At 39.6% G+C, this 21,349-nt stretch overlaps 2 protein-coding genes across 2 annotated transcripts in view; both read left to right on the top strand.

The window, feature by feature from the left end:
• The window catches only part of LOC129018078 (uncharacterized), a 28,217-nt gene extending 22,509 nt beyond the window's left edge, over window positions 1-5,708 (top strand). The window contains exon 3 of the mRNA XM_054459267.1: window positions 5,484-5,708. Coding sequence (XP_054315242.1) covers window positions 5,484-5,611 — 128 coding nt within the window. The 3' untranslated portion in view covers window positions 5,612-5,708. The remainder of the gene's footprint in view (window positions 1-5,483) is intronic.
• Window positions 5,709-12,751: 7,043 nt separating this feature from the next.
• Window positions 12,752-13,707, top strand: LOC129018071 (olfactory receptor 1G1). The gene is given in 2 exon segments (XM_054459258.1): window positions 12,752-13,469; window positions 13,472-13,707. Coding segments are annotated over 2 exon segments (939 nt in total). The 5' UTR covers window positions 12,752-12,766.
• Window positions 13,708-21,349: the final 7,642 nt, after the last annotated feature.

The raw sequence follows: 21,349 nt of genomic DNA, 5'->3' as shown, positions 1-21,349 counted from the left end.
TCAGACCATAGTGCAATCAAATTAGAACTAAGGATTAAGAAACTCACTCAAAACCACACAACTACATAGAAATTGAACAACCTGCTCCTGAATGACTCCTGGGTAAATAACAAAACTAAGGCAGAAATTAAGAAGTTTTTTGAAACCAATGAAAACAAAGAGACAATGTACCAGAATCTCTGGGACACAGCTAAAGCAGTGTTAAAAGGGAAATTTATAGCACTAAATGCCCACATCAGAAGGCTGGAAAGATCTCAGTTCAACACCCTAACATCACAATTAAAAGAATTAGAGAAGAAAGAGCAAATGAATCCAAAAGCTAGCAGAGGACAAGAAATGACTAAGATCAGAGTGGAACTGAAGGAGGTAGAGACATGAGAAAACTTTCAAAACATCAGTGAATCCAGGAGCTGGTTTTTAAAAAAAAAAAAAGTTAACAAAATACATAGACCACTAGCTAGACTAATAAAGAAAAAGAGAGAGAAGAATCAAACAGACAAAATAAAAATGATATAAGGGATATCACCACTGACTCCCCCTCCCAGAAATACAAACTACCATCAAAGAATGCTATAAACACGTCTACACAAATAAACTAGAAAATCTAGAAGAAATGGATAAATTTGTGAATGCATACACCCTCCCAAGACTAAACCAGGAAGAAGTGGAATCCCTGAATAGACAAATAACAACTACTGAAATTGAGGCAGTAACGAATAGCCTACCAACCCAAAACTGCCCAGGACCAGATAGATTCACAGCCGAATTCTACCAGAGGAAAAAGAGGAGTTGCTACCATTCCTTCTGAAACTATTCCAAACAATTGAAAAGGAGGGACTCCTCCCTAACTCATTTTATGAGGCCAGCATCATCCCGATACTAAAACCTGGCAGAGACACAACAAAAAAAGAAAACTTCAGACCAACATCCCTGATGAACATTGATGCAAAAATCCTCAATAAAATTCTGGCAAACTGAATCCAGCTGCTCATCAAAAAGCTTATCCACCACAATCAAGTCGGCTTCATCCCTGGGATGCAAGGCTGTTTCAACATATGCAAATCAATAAATGTAATCCATCAGATAAACAGAACCAATGACAAAAACCACGTGCTTATCTTAACAGATGCAGAAAAGGGCTTCAATAAAATTCAACATCACGTCACGTTAAAAATTCTCAATAAACTAGATATTAATGGAATATATCTCAAAATAATAAGAGCCATGTATGACAAACCCATAGCCAATATCATACTGAATGGGCAAAAGCTGGAAGCAGTCCCTTTGAAAACTGGCACAAGACAAGAATGCCCTCTCTTGCCACTCCTATTCAACACAGTATTGGAAGTTCTGGCCAGGGCAATCAGGCAAAAGAAAGAAGTAAAGGGTATTCAAATAGGAAGAGAATCTGTTTGCAGACGACATGATTCTATATTTAGAAAACCCCATAGTCTCAGCCCAAAAACTCCTTAAGCTGATAAACAGCTTCAGCAAAATCTCAGGATACAAAATCAATGTGCAAAAATCACAGGCATTCCTATACACCAACAATAGACAAGCCAAGAGCCAAATCATGAATGAGTTCCCATTCACAATTGCTACAAAGAGAATAAAATACCTAGGAATACAGCTTACAAGGGACGTGAAGGACCTCTTCAAGGGAAACTAAAAACCACTGTTCAAGAAAATAAGAGAAGACACAAAAAATGGAAAAACATTCCATCCTCATTTATAGGAAGAATCAATAACATGAAAATGGACATACTGACCAAAGTAATTTATAGATTCAATGCTATTCCCATCAAACTGCTATTGACATTCTTCACAGAATTAGAAAACGCTTCTTTAAATTTCATATGGAACCAAAAAAAGAGCCCGTATAGCCAAGACAATCCTAAGCAAAAAAAAAAAAAAAAAAAAAAAGCTGGAGGCATCATGCTACTTGACTTCAAACTATACTACAAGGCTACAATAACCAAAACAGCATGGTACTGGTACCAAAACAGACACATAGCCCAATGGAACAGAACAGAGACCTCAGAAATAACACTACACATCTACAACCATCTGATCTTTGACAAACCTGACAAAAACAAGCAATGGGGAAAGGATTCCCTATTTAATAAATGGTGTTGGGAAAACTGGCTAGCCGTATGCAGAAAAATGAAACTGGACCCCTTCCTTACACCTTATACAAAAATTAACTCAAGATGGATTAGACTTAAACATAAGACCTAAACCCATAAAAACCCTAGAAGGAAACCTAGGCAATATCATCCAGGACATAGGTATGGGCAAAGACTTCATGACTAAAACACCAAAAGCAATGGCAACAAAAGCCAAAATTGACAAGTGGAATCTAATTAAACTAAAGAGCTTCTGCCCAGCAAAAGAAACTATCATCAGAGTAAACAGGCAACCTACAGAATGGGAGAAAATTTTTGCAATCTATCCATTTGACAAAGGGCTAATATCCAGAATCTACAAAGAATTTAAATTTACAGGAAAAAAAAACCCCATCAAAAAGTGGGCAAAGGATATGAATAGACACTTCTCAAAAGAAGACATTTATGCAGCCAACAAACATATGAAAAAAACCTCATCATCACTGGTCATTAGAGAAATGCAAATCAAAACTACAATGAGATACTGTCTCACACCAGTTAGAATGGTGATCACTAAAAAGTCAGGAAACAACAGATGCTGGAGAGGATGTGTAGAAATAGGAATGCTTTTACACTGTTGGGAGTGTAAATTAGTTCAACCATTGTGGAAGACAGTGTGGTGACTCCTCAAGGATCTAGAACCAGAAATACCATTTGACCCAGCAATCCCATTACTGGGTATATACCCAAAGGATTATAAATCATTCTACTATAAAGACACATGCACACGTATGTTTACTGCGGCACTGTTCACAATAGCAAAGACTTGAAACCAACCCAAATGCCCATCAATGATAGACTGGATAAAGAAAATGTGGCACATATACACCATGGAATACTATGCAGCCATAAAAAAAGGATGAGTTCCTTTCCTTTGCAGGGACATGGATGAAGCTGGAAACGATTATTCTCAGCAAACTAACACAGGAACAGAAAACCAAACACTGTATGTTCTGACTCATAAGTGGGAGTTGAACAATGAGAACCCATGGACATAGGGAAGGGAACATCACACACTGGGGCCTGTCAGGGGGTGGGGGGCTATTGGAGGGATAGCATTAGGAGAAATACCTAATGTAGATGATGGGTTCAGCAAACTACCATGGCACGTGTATACCTACGTAACAAACCTGCATGTTCTGCACATGTACCCCAGAACTTATAATAAAGAAACTGACCTGGGGAAATATTTTTGTGCTTTCTTCATAGTTTAAACTAGACTATATCTAAAGATAATACAAATCGTAAAATCTTGCTAAGATTGTCATTAATGAATAATAAAAATAAAATCAAAAGCAAAGGAAAGAAAGACCATAGGGTTGAGGATGAGACAAAATTCAAGAGGGGAGATGGAGGAATAGAACAAGGGTTATCACACAGTTAGATGTAGGTTATTACTACAGTCCTAATATTCAGATTAAGTGGTGAGTCCAGGGGTGTTTATGAAATTATGATTGATAGTTACACAGATACATAGATAAAAGCTCTGAATGAAACAATGAAGAGAGCTTCTCTTTAATCAAGAATGGATAGATAAGAGAGCAGTAAGGGAGAAGGGGAGAGTGATGAGACCAGGAGTTTAATTAGACAGCTCTTAAAGCAATCTAGGGAAGAGAGAGTGAAGATACAAAATGAATACAAGACTAATTTTGCTGTTATGGATAAACTCAGTAACATCAAATGAAATTAGGTGTTTATTGCCCATAGTGAAATAATAAGTACCAAAGAGGATAGATACTATATAAGAAGGTATCCTTCTTTGCATCTACGATCTAGATGCAAAGGTAATGTGGAAATAGAAAACATAGAATGAATTATTATGATCGCAATAAAATGTCTACAAGATTTTGAGTTTGAGTCACTAAAAGGAAAAAGATGCCGTTAATGTAGTGAACAAAAGAGCAATTTAAGAAAAAATAGTTCCATTTTGGGTATGTTTTTAGTGTTCCTGTGACTCTTGTGGATGTATTGAATTAAATAGTAGAATGAAGATATAAAGCTTTGGAGCAAAATTAACAGAACATGGATCAGAGGGGAGCTGATAAGTCAAGTTTTCAACAAAGAGGCTTGCAGAATGACTAAACTTCAAGAAAGGGAGCCAGTATGGAGAATGAGGATTCCAGTTGGGGAAGGAAGACACTTGTACAGTCAAGACTTGATGTCCCTCCAAGTCAAACTATGTGTCTCTCTCCCTTTTATATCAGTCAAGGGATATAGCACAGTGTATTGTCCTGCACTATTGAGCACTCAAATACTTGCTTTTGAAAAAAATGAAACAAGGAGAAGTGGTAAGTGCTACAAAAGAAGTTAATGTGCCACATAGGTTCAGAGAAAGTAGCCATTTCATTACATATGAAATGTACGTATGTATGTGGATGTGTGCATTTCGTCTATCACATATATTATTGTCTCTTTTAATTTTCAAAATAGTCCTGTGGCACAGATGGCAATAGCCCTCCTTCCAGATGAAGTCACATCTCTCAAAGATGAAGTGATTTAGCCCATGTCTTTCAATTAGAAAAAATCAGATCTTGTATTTGAGCCCAGTTTTCCTCATGCTGAATGCTCTTCCTCTGACTCCACAGCTGGCCTTTAGAGGGAATATAGAATAATGAGGAGAGATACCTAACAAAGTCAGGATGTGTGCACCAGCAGGAAACAAGGCTAGAACTTTAACAAGCAGAGGGGATGCTCCAGCCATGGTAATGGTCCTTTTTATAATTCCTATTTATTTATTGCTTTTTAAGTTATTCCCCTTTATCTTATGTTTTCATTCGTGGTTGTAGGATTTCAATATACATGCTTAGCTTCTCACAGTCCATTTACAGTTAATATCACACCACCTCATGTAAAATGTAGAAGCTCTGTATTTGCATAATCTCATTTACTGTTCCAACTGCCTTTTGCTAGATGCTATATATATAACATCTACCTACATTACAAAGCAACCAAATCAATGTCATAATTTTTCATTATTTTTTACATTTTTCAAAATGTGGGTACGTAGCAGGTGTGTATATTTATGCGGTACATGAGATATTTTGATACAGGCATACAGTGTGTAATAATCACATCAGGGTAAGTGGTGTATCCATCACCTCAAGTATTTATCCTCTGTGTTACAAACAATCCAATTATACTTAGTTATTTTTAATGTACGATTGAATTATTATTGACTATAGTGATGGTATTGTGCTATCAAATACTAGATCTTATTCGTTCTCTAAAAGATAAAAGGGGGTCCTTGCAAATGCTCATCTGGTCAAACTAAGAACACATGAGTTGGATTTGGGCTCCCTTTATGTTCCACCTCTCCAGGTTTTAAGAAAAGAAGTGAGATAGGAAGAAGGACTAACACAGATGACTTTTCCAACTCCAAGACCGGCATTGCTCTCTTCCCAACTTTTGTTCATTCAGCTGCACCAGTAGCCATTCCACTTTGGTGAATGGATTGAACATCAAATACCACACATGCTAAGCCATGTCATGTGTCTGGAAGACAGAATATGGATTTCATGTATTTCTACTTTCTTCTTAAACAAGCAGCTTATTCCTTTCGTTTTGCCAAAGGTAGAAAAAAAAAACTAGATTTTTTTAGCATAAAGTTAGGTAGTTGTTCTTTTGTTCAATCCAATGGAATAATATATTTTAACTATTATATTGCTGATTTAAAGGTATATCATAATTATACCTCTAGAACATACAAGACATTGGCCACTGTCCCAAAGAGATATCAACAATAACCCATATGCCCAAGTTATCCAAATTCTATGCTTCTTTATTCTCTAGGTTCCCTGGATAGATCAACTGGGTTAGGAAGACTCACGGGGCCATTTCTACAGGAGAAAACAGAGACTCCATTTTCTGGGTGTCATTTCACTTTCCACCTGCCCCATGGAGCTGTTGCTGCCACATCCGCAAGAATGGTGTTCAGGTTTCTGGCACCTGCCATGCTTAGGAATGTTCAGCTTCTTATCTCTGCTCTCTCCAGTCCAGAGAAGATAAAAATAGGGCAAGTGAGCCTGCACCAACATAGTCTAAGCCTTGCTTCTCGGGTTCTCATGTCTGGAAGAAGAAAAGATGGCATAAGCGTATTTTCCTGCACTAACACAGGCGCGTACACACTCTTGCTCACACACAGCATTAAGACATTAGAAGGATGTGGCTCCAAACATACAAGTGTCTCTGCTATTTATGGAATCTTCATCAAAGAGAGCATGAATTATACTGCATTTTCTTCTGGTTTATACATTTTATGAGCCCATGGTTTGCTTTTGGGGTAAGACTTCCTAATTAATTTATTTTTCAATAAGTAGTACGTTCACATATTCAAACTCCAAAATGTGCTAAAAGGTACACATGGCAATCGTTTTTCTCTCCTGTCTCTCATCAAATTCCATACCTCTAACAAGTAATCACTGTTATTGTTTTCCTGTTTATTCTTCCAGAATTTTTAAATAAACATAATAGCTAAAATCATTCATATGACTTTGGAGCCAACAATAGTTTACACCATCTGGCCTTTTTCATGGTCCTGCAGGCCTCTATCTGAACTACCCTGAAAAGCTCCAGAAAACAAAAATCCACTCTTTGCTGGTGAACTTGGAATAGCAAAATTCTTCTGAGACTCCAGAGGTGTCGTGGGCCGGTTCCCAGTGCCTTATCCTCTCTTAGACCTGATCACCACAGGGATACAGCGCTGGATTCCTAATCCTCTTGGGTTTGGGGCATCTCCCAGAATTAATTACCTCCAATTTAACATGTTTTGAAATTGACCCAACCTGTCACTAAATATAGCAGAACCCTAATTCCAGGTGCTGATGAAATTATAAGGACTCGTTTCTCATGGTCTCCGTGAATAAGGAAAGTGAACAGACATTAGAGCAAATTTTGAAATAAGTAGAAAAGGGAAAGGATGTGATTATCAGGCTCTGTGTGGGGTTCTGTGAATGCAGCTTCCCAAGATAGCATGTGCTGGCATAATCCTGATATCTTGACCTGGAGCTTTTGTCCCTTACTCTCAGAATGGACAACAATAAGAGGTTCTCTAATCCTGTGAGACAAAAGGAGGAATTGAAGCAGAGGTAGTGATGTCAAGAGTCATCATTCAACTCACCCAGAGTCTGAAGCGGTTTTCCTTTTGGTGCCTTTAAAAGGAGTTTTTGTCACGTTCCTGTCCCCGTCTTCAGGGGGAGAGATGTAGGTGAAGCAGAGAGAATTCTGACAGTAACAGCCTGGGAACTGGCGAGAACCATCAGGTGAGGACGAGAGGAGCTTCTTTTTTTTTTTTGAGACAGAGTCTCACTCTGTCGCCCAGGCTGGAGTGCAATGGCACGATCTCGGCTCACTACAACCTCCGCCTCCCAGGTTCAAGCGATTCTCCTACCTTAGCCTCCCAAGTAGCTGGAATTACAGGCACACGCCACCACGCCCAGCTAATTTTTGTATTTTTAGTAGAGATGGGGTTTCACCATGTTGGCCAGGATGGTCTCGATCTCCTGACCTCGTGATCCACCTGCTTCGGCCTCCCAAAGTGCTGGGATTACAAGAGTGAGCCACCGCGCCCGGCCTGGCTTCTTTTTTTCTTGCCCCTTCTCCTCGGCCCATTCCAGCCTTTGGTGCATTGAGAGCCCGTCTCTCAGAATCAGCCCTGTAACCATAATAATGACATGATGCTGCTTTCATAGCCAAAAAGGCCAAAGACCCAGATCCTCAGGACCTTACAGACAATCAGAGTGATTGTGAAATCGGAGAGCAGGAGGCAACAGAGTCCTCTGTCCAAACAATCCCCTGATGAGCCCTTTCTCTGCAGGAGACACGGATGCAGTCACACCCCCATGTACACACCACATGCACACTCTTGCCCACACAGAACACTGACGCATTAGAAGGATGAGCCTTCAACCATACAGTTCCTCTGCTATTTGTGGAATCTTCATCAAAGAGAAGATGCATTAGACTGCATTTTCTTCCATTTTATACATTTTATGAGCTTGAGGCGTGCCTTTGGGGTAAGATTTTCTGAAGTAATTTATTTTTCAATAAGTAGTACATTCTCATAGTCAGACTACAAAAAGTGCTGAAAGGTAGATATGAACATCTTTCTCCCCTCTTGCCTTTCATCTACCCAGTTCCGTGCCTCTAACAAGTAATCACTGTTATTGGTTTCCTGTTTAATTCTTCCAGAAAGTTTTAATGAACATACTAGACAATATATTGCATGTTGTTTTGGAAGGTGGAGTTAAAGTGTTATTTGTGACCAAAATAAGAATAGGGACTTGAGTTGTGTCCTGATCACTCCGGTCCCCCACCACATCCTTATTCCCTCTGGTTTGTTTTTTAACCTTATAACTTTCACTTCTTTCCTCCTTGAATGTTTCTTTCTTCATCAGTGGGGAGCATAAGTTCTCTACACTTTATTTCCACCTTCAAACTTGAACCTGGGTCCAAAGGCATCTAAACTAAGTTCAACAAGAATTGTAATCCATCAACCACAGAAAAAATGTCTTCTAAAACAGCACATAGCTAATATAAAATGTAAGAATGATTTTATTTTGAGTTGTTGGAGTTAGAGTTCCTAACAAGCCTAAGAAAATGCCTACTGACTCCACGTGAAAAGAAAGAAGGATGATGCATTGAAAGGGTTTTGTATGTGGACAAAGGGCTGGCCGTTCACTGGGCACGCGGGGGTCTAAAAGTTGAGACTAAGCTGTAGCAAAAGGAGAAAGAAGGAAATAAGGTCTCTGGTCAGTGACATGGGGACTAAGAGAAAAAAATGGAGGGGAAACAGGCTGAGGTTTCCATCTCTGCTAAACTAGAAACAGCCAAGAGCCCCACGATGAAGGAGGGTGAGGATTCTAAGGCCTTTTTAATCTGCCTAAGTCAATGAAAGGCTTGTCCTACATGAAGGAGAGGTGGGAATCAGTTCCAGGCACTACAAAAAGCAACAGCTGTTAAAGTCAGGGCTGCAGGGGTGATCATACTCACCAGGGTGTCGGGAGAGCCTTGTAGATGCACCTGTAAATATGCACTGAGGCCGGGCGCGGTGCCTCACACTTGTAATCCCAGCAATTTGGGAGGCCGAGGCAGGTGGATCATTTGAGTCCAGGAGTTTGAGACCAGCCTGGCCAGCATGGCAAAACCCCATCTCTACTAAAAATAAAAAAAATTAGCCAGGTGTGATGGCATGTGCCTATAATCCCAGCTACTTAGGAGGCTAGGGCAGGAGAATCGCTTGAACCCAGGAGGCAGAGCCTTTCATTGACTTAGGCAGATTAAAAAGGCAAGATTGTGCCACTGCATGCCAGCCTGGATAACAGAGTGAGACTCTGTCTTTAAAAAAAAAAAAAAAACACTGAGCCCCACAAATCCACCCACTTCACCTAGAGCTCTGTCTTGGGAGGATGAGGAAGGCAGAGGCTAATGAACACATGCCTTGAGTGGTAATGGGGACTCTTGGTAGGGAGTAAGGGAAACATCACCTACTATGACCACAGTTTGGCCAAGAACACGCAAGGGGGAGACCTTGGAGATTTCAGCGGCTAGCAGATAAAATGATTAAAGAAGACCACGTGGGCAGGTGAGAAGAACAAGAAGCTTGGGATTAAACAGTGGAGGCTGCATCCAGGCTCTGCCACTTGCTGGATGTGACTTAAGGGTCAAGGGATTCTTCATTTTTCTATGAATGAGGGAAAGATATCCTTTTCTCATTAATGGAACATGACACTTTTAAGAATATTAATTCTTTCCTTAATAAATGCAGAAAATACCTTCCTACTTTGTTTTTTTACTTTGCATGTGATCTTTTTCTTTAAAAGAAATTTTTAATTTAATTTGATCAAACCAATTATTCCTTTCCTTTCCTTGTTTTCTTCACTGTTTTTTACTTAGAAAGTCCACCCTTGTCCTGAGAGTAAATCTTTATTGTGCTACATTTTTTCCTGGTTGCTTTAGAGTTATATCTGCAGGGATAATGCTTTAACCATCTGAAACTTATTCAGGTAAGTGCTATTAGGTTGGAATTTAAATTAATTTTCCCGAGACTTAACCAGCTTGTCCCAGCATTGTTTGTTCAATCTCTTCTTCCTTTTGACTGGCAGTGCCACCGTTAGTAAAGCAAAGTCTGAGGAATACTGTGCTCTGCTTCTGGGTTTTCTGTTTTCTCCTTTGATGAATTGTATTGAGGAGAGAAGCAGCATATACCACAGTCCCTGGGGCATCCACATACTAGTGGAAGGTAGTTCGGTAAGACATAGCCATGTTCAGGCCAGGCACGGTGGCTCACGCCTGTAATCCCAGCACTTTGGGAGGCTGAGGTGGGCAGATCACCTGAGGTCAGGAGTTTGAAACTAGCCTGGCCAACAAGGAGAAACCCCATCTTTACTAAAAATATTAAAAAAAAAAAAATAGCCAGGTGTGATGGTACGTGCCTGTAGTCCCAGCTACTTGGGAGGCTGAAGCAGGAGAATTGCTTGAACCCAGGAGGTGGAAGTTGCAGTGAGCCAAGATTCTGCCACGGCACTCCAGCCTGGGCGACAGAGCGAGACTCTGTCTCAAAAATAAATAAGAAATATCCATGGTCAGAGAGTAAGACATACGATGCCACTATTGCCTAGTAAGTAGTAATTTTAGTGTATGTAACTAAGGCTCACAAATTCATAGGTTATATTAAACTCTGAAGGTAAAAAAAAGTGGCACAGGAGAACTGATTCCATGGGTTAATCACTCAGCTGAAACACTGCTCCATCCCAAGAATTTCACCTAGAAAAAATGCATTTGTTTGGAACATTTGTGTCTCTATAACTGTAGTGTTTCCTACATATTCCCGTGGCCAGGACTCCATTAACTCAAAGCTACCACTGAACCTACTAACAAAAGGTTGGCTGGGTGTGGTGGCTCACACCTGTAATCTCAGCACTTTGGGAGGCCGAGGCAGGTGGATCACCTGAGGTCAGGAGTTCAAGTCCAGCCTGGCCAATGTGGTGAAACCCCATCTCTACTAAAAATACAAAAAAAAAAAAAAAAAGCCAGGTGTGGTAGCAGGGGCCTGTAATCCCAGCTACTCAGGAGGCTAAGACAGGGGAATCACTTGAGCCCAGGAGGCAGAGGCTGCAGTGAGCTGAGATATGCTACTGCACTCCAGCCTGGGTGACAGAGTGAGACTCCACCTCAAAAAAAATAATAATAAAGTTTCAGGCTAATTCTTATGCCTGATATTACCTCTGCTCAAACCCTCTCCCTTTCCATTCTTTCCACTCTTTCCATTCTCTGGGGTTTATGTGTTTACATGATAGATTCATACTGAGCACCTGTGTTGTACCAGGCTCAAGGCTCATGCTAGATTTCAAAGCTGAGCAATTAGGCACCATCTCTGCCTACTCCCAGTGACGCTCACAGCAGAATGAGGGGCACTCATATAAACAGACACTCACAATCCAGGGTGACACGTGCTGTGATAGGGAAGGCACTACATTAGGAAGGTCATGAACCTGAGTTTCTGGTGAGAGGATGAGTTGGGAGAGACTTCCCAGAAGAGGTGACATCTAAGGTGAGACCTGAAGCTTAGCTCGTCTGATAAATGGGATAGGAAAAACTGTTTCAGCCTGAGAAAGCCCAAAGGTGAGGGAGTATCTGGGCCTTTAAAATAATTGAAACTATGATTGGTGCATAAAGTGTGGAGTGAAGGAGGGAGTTTCATGAGGAATTGGAGACATCTGTAATAAATGACAGTAAGATCAAGGACATTCAGCCATGTTAAGAAGTTGAGAGTTTATCCTGGGAGTAATGAAGAGTGTGTGAAGGATTTTTCAGGTGGAAAGACAAAAGTTGAATTTGATTTTTAGCAAGCCCATTCTCTGTGTACTTACAAGAGCAGGTGGCAGGTGGGCATACCTGGGCGCATGGAGATCAACTGCCCAAATCCAAGTGAGAAATCACAGTGCCCTGAGCGACATGAGCTGCAGCTGGGACTGATGGTGACCAGTAAACAGAGAGATGTCAGTAAATTGTAGCCATATTGAGAAGGTAAAATTGCCAGGCTTTGGTGGTGTTTGGATGTAAGCAGGCGGGGAAGAAACGTGGGTCAATAATGACGCTCAGGTTTCTGGCCAGACCTGCTGTGTAGATAACAGTGATAATGATTTCCATGTTAGCCGTGCTTTTCCCAATTCCAAAACCCCTTTCCAGGAGTTGTCTTTTTAATTATTGGTACAATGGGCTCATTTGACCTGTAAAATCTTGGGTTGTATAAATGTCATAGTTTCTACATGAACACTACAAGAGCAAAGCCAGCAAGCCCCTCCAGCCCAGCCCCAGAATACACATATTGGATTAATGCTTATGGAATAAATGTAAAAGCCTCTTATTGCATTACAAACAAATCTGTGGTTTCTCATAGCACCAAGCACAGGAATTTGCAAATATTTAGTCAAACCCTACGAAATGGCCATTTTTGCAGGTCCCAAAGAGTCAAATAGTGGAGATTTCCTATGATCCAACCTCACACTAGAAGATCAACACTGCAATATTGCATGATTTTCAGAGTTCACAATCCAGGGCTTACCAACGTCACCCAATTAACCCAACTTTCTTCCTACAGACAAATGGAGGGGAAAAATCTGACCAGCATCTCAGAATTTTTCCTCCTGGGGTTCTCTGAGCAGCTGGAGGAGCAGAAGGCCCTCTTTGGGTCCTTCCTGTTCATGTACTTGGTCACGGTGGCCGGCAACCTCCTCATCATTCTAGTCATCATTACTGACACTCAACTCCATACCCCCATGTACTTCTTTCTAGCCAACCTCTCCCTTGCAGATGCCTGCTTTGTGTCCACCACAGTCCCTAAGATGCTGGCAAACATACGGATCCAGAGTCAGGCCATCTCCTACTCAGGGTGTCTACTACAGTTGTATTTTTTCATGTTGTTTGTGATGCTGGAGGCATTCCTCTTGGCGGTCATGGCCTATGACCGCTACGTGGCCATATGCCACCCACTTCATTACATTCTGATCATGAGCCCTGGGCTCTGTGTCTTCCTCGTGTCTGCATCCTGGATCATGAATGCCCTCCACTCCCTTCTACACACACTTCTGATGAACAGCCTGTCCTTCTGCACAAACCGTGAGATCCCACACTTCTTCTGTGACATCAATCCCCTCCTGAGTCTTTCCTGCACAGATCCCTTCACCAATGAGCTGGTGATCTTCATCACTGGGGGTGTCGCAGGACTGGTATGTGTGCTTTGCCTGATTATCTCTTACATGAACGTTTTCTCGACCATCCTGAAGATCCCATCAGCTCAGGGGAAGCGTTCGCCTTTTCCACCTGCAGCTCTCATCTCTCCGTGGTCTCTCTCTTCTTTGGGACTTCTTTTTGTGTTTATGTCAGTCCTCCCTCAACCCTCTCGGCCCAGAAGGACACAGTTGCATCAGTGATGTACACAGTGGTAACTCCAACATTGAATCCCTTTATCTATAGTTTGAGGAACCAAGAAATAAAGTCTTCCCTGAGAAAGTTAATCTGGGTTCGGAAAATTCATTCCCCTTAGTGGTGGTGACTTGACATCCAATATGGGGGTCTCCACGCACCTGCGTTCACCACACTAAGCAGTGAAGAATGAAAGATGGAGAGAATCTAGAGACCTCTGTTCCAGTACCTATGATCTGAACCTGAAATATTCATGTCTAAGCTACAGGACTGTATCATAACCCATCATCAGGACAATGTCACAGGTGAAGTTCTTACAATTATGTTCTAAAACCACAGCCATCCAGATGTATAATATAATGCCATGCCTTATATTTACTATATTTAATAATATTGATCATTTAATAATATTATTAGTTAATGCTTTTTAAACAACATGGGACAGCTCATGACTGAAATAAGGGAATATCTGGCTGGGCTGTTGTATAGGGCCAAGAATAAAATTCAGGGAAGGACGACCTTCCCCCCAGCATCACTGTGATCCTGATCACTCGGATCCCTACCCACAGTGTTTCTGCCACAGGCACTGCCCATATCTGTGACGCTCCCATGCTCAGTGATGAGGAACTGGGTCTAGGAAGGGCTTGATGGAGATGGCATCTTCAGACAGACTCACTGCAATGTCTTACCAGGCCTCCAAGACCCGTAATCCTCCTGCCACCTTAGACTTCATGTGAAAACCTCAAGTTCCTCTTCAGGGCAATTTTTTCCACACTCATTTTATCTCTGCAGCCCCAATGCTTACCACGTGGCATAATGCCTGGTACCATTCATAGGTGCTGAAACCCAATGAAATGGTTACAATTTAAAGTTAGGGGAGAAGAATGATTTTTATGGACACTTTATGCTCTCCTACCTGAATGATTAAAGCCTCCTCCTCGTTGGTCTTCAGTTCTCAGTCTACCCACATTCCATCAACTCTGTACACCATAATCAGATTAATCTTCATAGGGTACCATTATATCACTATGAGAAATGTCCAGTGGCTTGAAACTGCCTGCAGAATAAAGTTCCAGCTATTTACACTAGAAACTGCCTGCAGAATAAAGTTACAGCTATTTACCCTAGAAACGGCCTGCAGAATAAAGTTCCAGCTATTTACCGTAGCATGCAAGCCCAGCGCCACCAGTTCATAACTAATGTTGTCCACAGTTAACCACACTCTTCTGTATTTCTCCCAAGGTCAACTCAGGCCAGCGGTTTCAGAATAAATTGATTATTGTGCATGGTTGCCAAAAACGACTTGGAAAGCTTTGTCAGTAGACGTTGTGGCAAAACTCTGTACAGTACGTTACAGCAACAACCAATATGTTTCTATAGGAAAATAAAATGTCATCACTGGGTGCTATTTTTCATTCTTGTTGTCTGTTTACCTTTAGGTATCTGACTGCAGTCTGCTGTGCCATAGGTGGTAATTGCTGTAGATAATAGCAATTCTAGCTCACCAGCTCCCTATTTACCTTATCTGAAGCCCAGACACGATCGTCTGATAATAAAAGGTAGTAGAGCAAAGTGGTAAGCAGCATGGACTCTGTGGAATCAAGTTCAAACCTCGGCTTTGCCACTTTTAAGCTGTGTGATCCTAGGAAATGATTTAATGTTTGGGAAAAAAAAAACCTACCTCATTGTGTTGTAAGTTTACATATGATAATATATGTAAAGCATTCTCTATGATAATTAAATGAATTGTGCATAAATACACATACAGGGTTAACTCCTAGTACATAGGGTATTTTCAATCAGTGTCAGCCATTGCGGTGGAAGCTGTGAAGCAGGTTCACTGTGCACCGGTTACCAACTTATCCGAGTCGAGTGAAATGGAACACCCACACAGACAACAAGTGACATCAAGCAGGTTTATTATTCAAAGATAGGCAGCAAGGAACAACAGACACCTAGGATTCACTTCGAGCTGGTCCCCCAAGGCTCAGAAAAACTGCACAGGGAGAATGAGTCTCACCTGCAGGTACTCCACTTACACTACAGCTGAGAGACCCTATGGATGCAGCCCACCTTGGGCCTTACACCCTGGGGGTCACAGGATCCACTTGGCTAAATAGCTGAAGAACATCCTATCCTATTTATTTCTTTTTTCTTTTTTTTTGCTTTTGCTTTAGGTTCTGGGATACATGTGCAGAACGTGCAGGTTTGTTACATAGGTACACATGTGCCATGGTGGTTTGCCGCACCTATCAACCTGTCATCTAGGTTTTAAGCCCAGCATGCATTAGGTGTTTGTCCTAATGCTCTCCCTCCCCTTGTGCCCTACCCCCCATGACAAGTCCCGGTGTGTGATGTTCCCCTCCCTGTGCCAATGTGTTGTCATTGTTCAGCTTCCACTTATGAGTGAGAACATGCGGTGTTTGGTTTTCTAGAACATCCTATTTCTAGGGCAAGTGGATCAGAACCTGGGATGTTGCATCCAGCTCTTCCCTATCTCAGGATGTCGCATTCCCAGCATATTCTACAGTTATTCTGGAAAACTATAAGCAAGAAAAGGGGGAAAACTGGTTCATTCAAGGCCACCCAGAGAACTGTCCTGCATTAGCCCTTGTTAAAATGAAAGCTGAAGTGTTGTGGGGTGGGGGGAGGGGGGAGGGGGGAGGGATAGCATTGGGAGATATACCTAATGCTAGATGACAAGTTAGTGGGTGCAGCGCACCAGCATGGCACATGTATACATATGTAACTTACCTGCACACTGCGCACATGTACCATAAAACCTAAAGTATAATAATAATAATAATAATAATAAAATAAATAAAATAATGAAAGCTGAGCAGCGGCAGATAAAGTGAATTCAATCCTCGGAACTGCGAATAAGGAATGACTTATTGCCTGCACTGTGAACCGGGAAGGGACGCTGTGCTGAAATTACACTTTTGGGGACATTGTGGCATTTAATGAGGAATTACCTACCTACAGAGATTCATTTGCAAGAAAGATTGCAACCTACCTTTCAAATAATACATACTAGGTACTTAACAGTAAAAATCTGCCTACTTAATTTAAAATACAAAGGTTTTTACATCATCCCATATTCTCTCCTAATTCATTGACAGACATGCTGCTTTCACTGTTTAAATTAACATGCATCCATACTTTTAGTTCTACCTTTTTAATTATTTGTTACTCTTTTATATGTATTTTTTGTACAAGAATGTCCATGTAAAAACACAGTTTACATGTTTGTCATCATATAGTATTTGAGGTGTGCCTATACACTTTTTTTTTTTTTTTTTGAGACAGTCTCACTCTGTCACCTGGGCTGGAGTGCAGTGGCGTGATGCTGGCTCACTGCAACCTCCACCTCCCGGGTTCAAGCAATTCTCCTGTCTCAGCCTCCCGAATAGCTGAGACTATAAGTGCACACCACAACGCCCGGCTAAATTTTTGTTGTTGTTGTATTTTTAGTAGAGATGGGGTTTCACCATGTTGGACAGGCTGGTCTTGGTACTCCTGATCTCAGGTTATACACCTGCCTTGGCCTCCCAAAGTGCTGGGATTATAGGCGTGAGCCACCGCACCTATACACTCTTACACCATAGTTTGATCAAAGATTACTCTACTGTCAAGTTTATGGATTAAATCAAATTTTTGAATATATAAATATGATTTTTATAGGCATATTTTTGTGTGATTTACTCTCCTAGCCTACATTCTTAAAAAATATATCCAGCAATAATTACAGGTAGTTTTAAAGCTAATTTTCTTTAATTTCCTTAATTTGCCAAATTGCTATGAAAATGTAAAAGATCATCTAGAAAGAAAATCAATAAGCAAACACTGGACTTAAATTACACTTTAAACCAAATGCACCTAACAAACATGTACAGAACATTTAATCTGACATCAATGGAATCCATGTACTTCTCAAGTGCACACAGACCATTCTCCAGGATAGATTATCTTGTATGTTAGACTACAAAAAAGTCTTAACAAAATTAAGACTACTGAAGTCAATCAGGTATCTTTTCTGATCACAATAGTATGAAACCAGAAATCGGTAACGGGAGAAATCCTAAAAATTTCACGAATATGTAGAAATTGAATAACATACTCCTAAACAACCAATGGGTCACTGAAGAAGTCAAAAAGGAAATAGAGACAAATGAAAATGGAACTACAACATACAAAAACTTATCAGTACTTTTCTGCATCGTATAAGGAGGAATTGTATAGTAACAAATGTTTATATCAATTAACAAAACTCAAATAATCTAGCAGACTAAGCTCAAGTTAGTCAAAGAGAGGAAATAAAGATCAGAGCAGAAATAAAATAGAGACGAGAAACAATGAAAACCAATGAAACTAAAAGTTGTTTTATTGAATAAACAAAGCCACCAAAGCCTTTCCTAGACTAGGAATAAAGAAAGAAGACTCAAATAAGTAAAATGAGAAATGAAAGTGGAGACATTACAAATGATACCACAGAAATACAAAGGATCATAAGAAACTAGTACAAAAAATTATACACAAATGAAATGGATAATCTAGAAGTGGACAAATTTCTAGACACACACAACCTACCAAGACTGAATAATGTATCATGAAGAAACAGAAATTCTGAACAAGACCAATAACAAGTAAGGAGATTGATTCAGTAATAAAAAGTCTCCCATCAAAAAGAAGCCCAGGACTCCATGGCAACACTGCTGAATTCTACCAAACATTTAAAGAACTAATACCAATCCTTCTCAAACTCTTCCAAAAAATCAAAGTGGAGGCAATACTTTCAAACTTATTTTACCAAGCCAGCATTACCCTGCTCCAAAACCAGACAAGGACAATACAAGAAAAGAAAATTACAAGCCAATATCTCTGATGAATGTAGATGCAAAAATTTTCAACCTAATACTAGTAAACCAACACATTAAAAAATTATTCACCTTGATCAAGTAGGATTTACCCCTGAGTAGCAAGGATGGCTCAACATATGCAAATCAATAAATGAGATAAGCATTAACAGAATGAGGGTCAAAAACCATATAATCTTAAGAAAAGTCATTTGACAAAACTCAACACCCTTTTGTGGTTAAAAAAAAAATTCTCAAAACTTTAGGTATAGAGGGAATGTACCTCAACACAATAGAAGCGATAATCACCCCTCCATATTTGCAGATTCCACATTCATGGATTCAACCATGGGTCAAAAATATAGTATTTGTGGGATATGGAACCCACATATAAAAAGGGCTGGCTTTTTGTATCCACAGGTTCCACAGACAAACTCCAGGACTTGAGCATCCATAGATTTGGGGATGTGCAGGGGGTCGTGGAATCAACTCCCCAAGTAAACTGAGGGATGACTGTGACAAACCCACAGCTAACATCATATTCAACAGTGAAAAGTTGAAAGTTTTTCCTCTAAGATCAGGGACAAAACAAGGATGCCCACCCTCAACACTTCTTTTCAACACAGTACTGGAAATTCTATCCAGAGCAGTTAGGCAAGAGAAAGAAAGAAAAGGCATCCTAATATGAAAAGAAGTAAAATTGTTTCTGTTTGCTGACAACATGATCTTATATATAGATGACCCTAAAGACTCCACCAGAAAACTATTATAACTGATAAAGAAATTCAATAAACTTGCAGGATTCAAAATTAACATACAAAAATCAGTAATGTTTCCATACATGAATAATAAACTGTATGACAATGAAATTAAGAAAGTGATCTGATTTACAACAGCAACAAAAATAAATAAATATTTAGGCATAAATTTAACTAAAGACCTGTATGATGAAAACTACTAAATACTGTTGAATGAAATTGAAGAAAACACAAATAAATAGAAAGATATTCTGTGTTCTTGGATTAGAATTATTATGAAATGCCCAAATTGATCTACAGATTTCATGCAATCCTTATCAAAATTACAATGTCATTTTTCACAATAGAAAATAATTCTAAAATTCATATGGAACCACAAAAGACCCCAAATAACCAAAACAATATTGAGCAAAAAGAACAAACCTGGAGGCATCACACTCTCCGATTTCAAAATATATAATAAAACAATTATCAGAACAGCATGGTACAGGCATAAAAATGGGTACATCAACCAATGGAACAGGATAGAAAGTGCAGATATAAACTCATACATTTATGGCTAACTGATTTTTTACAATGGTGTCAAGAATACACTATGGGAAAAGATGTTCTATTCAATAAATGGTGCTGAGGAAACTGGATATCTACATACAGAAGAATGAAATTCGACCCTTATTTTAACTATAAACAAAAATCAACACAAAATTGATTAAAGACTTCAATATAAGACCTAAAACTGTAAAACTACTAGAAGAAAACATAGGGGAAAATCTCCATTATTTTGGTCTGGGCAATGATTTTTTTAATATGTCTTCTAAGGCACAGGCAACAAAAGCAAAAATAGACAAACAGGATTGCATCACACTGTGAAGCTTCTCCAGGAAATAATACTAATAATTAAAACCTAGATGACGGGTTGATAGGTGCAGCAAACCACCATAGCACATGTATACTTATGTAACAAATCTGCAGGTTCTGCACATGTATCCCAGGACTTAAATTTTTTTTAAAAGTTACACAATGAAATTTTTTAAAGATTAAACATTAAAAAGCAAAATATAATTATGTTTAAGTATGAAATTTCATTTAAAACATAAAAGTAAATGGAAAAAATTGCAAACCTAAAGTTATTTTTCAAATGCTTTTTCTAAATTGGCAAAAATTATGTATTGAAAGCAGAATAAAATTAATATAAAATTTTTACTGAAATTAAATAAGGAATATTTCTTTTTATTATAAATTTTTACAAAAATAAAAATATTTTCATATGTAGCATTCAAAGTTCATTCAGTTGCCAGTATAAAGAATCAGAATAACATTTCAAACATGTTACATTAACCTATCTGTATGAAAATGTGTAAGTAGGCCAGGCACAGTGGCTCACACCTGTAATCCCAGCACTTCGGGAGGCTGAGGCAGGTGGATCACCTGAGGTCAGGAGTTTGAGACCAGCCTGGCCAACATGGTGAAACCCTGTCTCTACTAAAAATACAAAAATTAGATGGGCGTGGTGGCGGGCGCCTGTAATCCCAGCTATTCGGGAGGCTGAGGCAAGAGAATCCCTTGAACCCAGGAGGCAGAAGTTGCAGTGAGCCATGATCACGCCACTGCACCCCAGCCTGGGCAGCAAAGAACAAAACTCCTTCTCAAAAAAAAAAAAAGAAATGTATAATATAAAATTTTAAACTTGTAATATTTAAATTAAATATAATCATCATTCTCAGCAAACTATCACAAGGACAAAAAACCAAACACCACATGTTGTCACTCATAGGTGGGAATTGAACAATGAGAACACTTGGACACAGGAAGGGGAACATCACACACCAGGGCCTGTTGTGGGGTGGGGGGAGGGATAACATTAGGAGATATACCTAATGTAAATGATGAGTTAATGGGTGCAGCACACCAACATGGCACATGTATACATATGTAACAAACCTGCACATTGTGCACATGTACCCTAGAACTTAAAGTATAATAAATATATATATAAAATATATAAATAAAAAAATATATAACAATGTTATTGCAAAGATTTGATCCATGTTCACAGTGCATTCAACAACTCTTATCTATTATTAAACAAAAAAGATCTAAATATCCCTCCTACTTAGTGGACACAAGCCTCAGTTCTCTACCAAACAAT

Source organism: Pongo pygmaeus, chromosome 19, assembly GCF_028885625.2.
Source record: "Pongo pygmaeus isolate AG05252 chromosome 19, NHGRI_mPonPyg2-v2.0_pri, whole genome shotgun sequence".
Taxonomy (NCBI): domain Eukaryota; kingdom Metazoa; phylum Chordata; class Mammalia; order Primates; family Hominidae; genus Pongo; species Pongo pygmaeus.
This window is presented reverse-complemented; position numbering and strand designations above follow the sequence as displayed.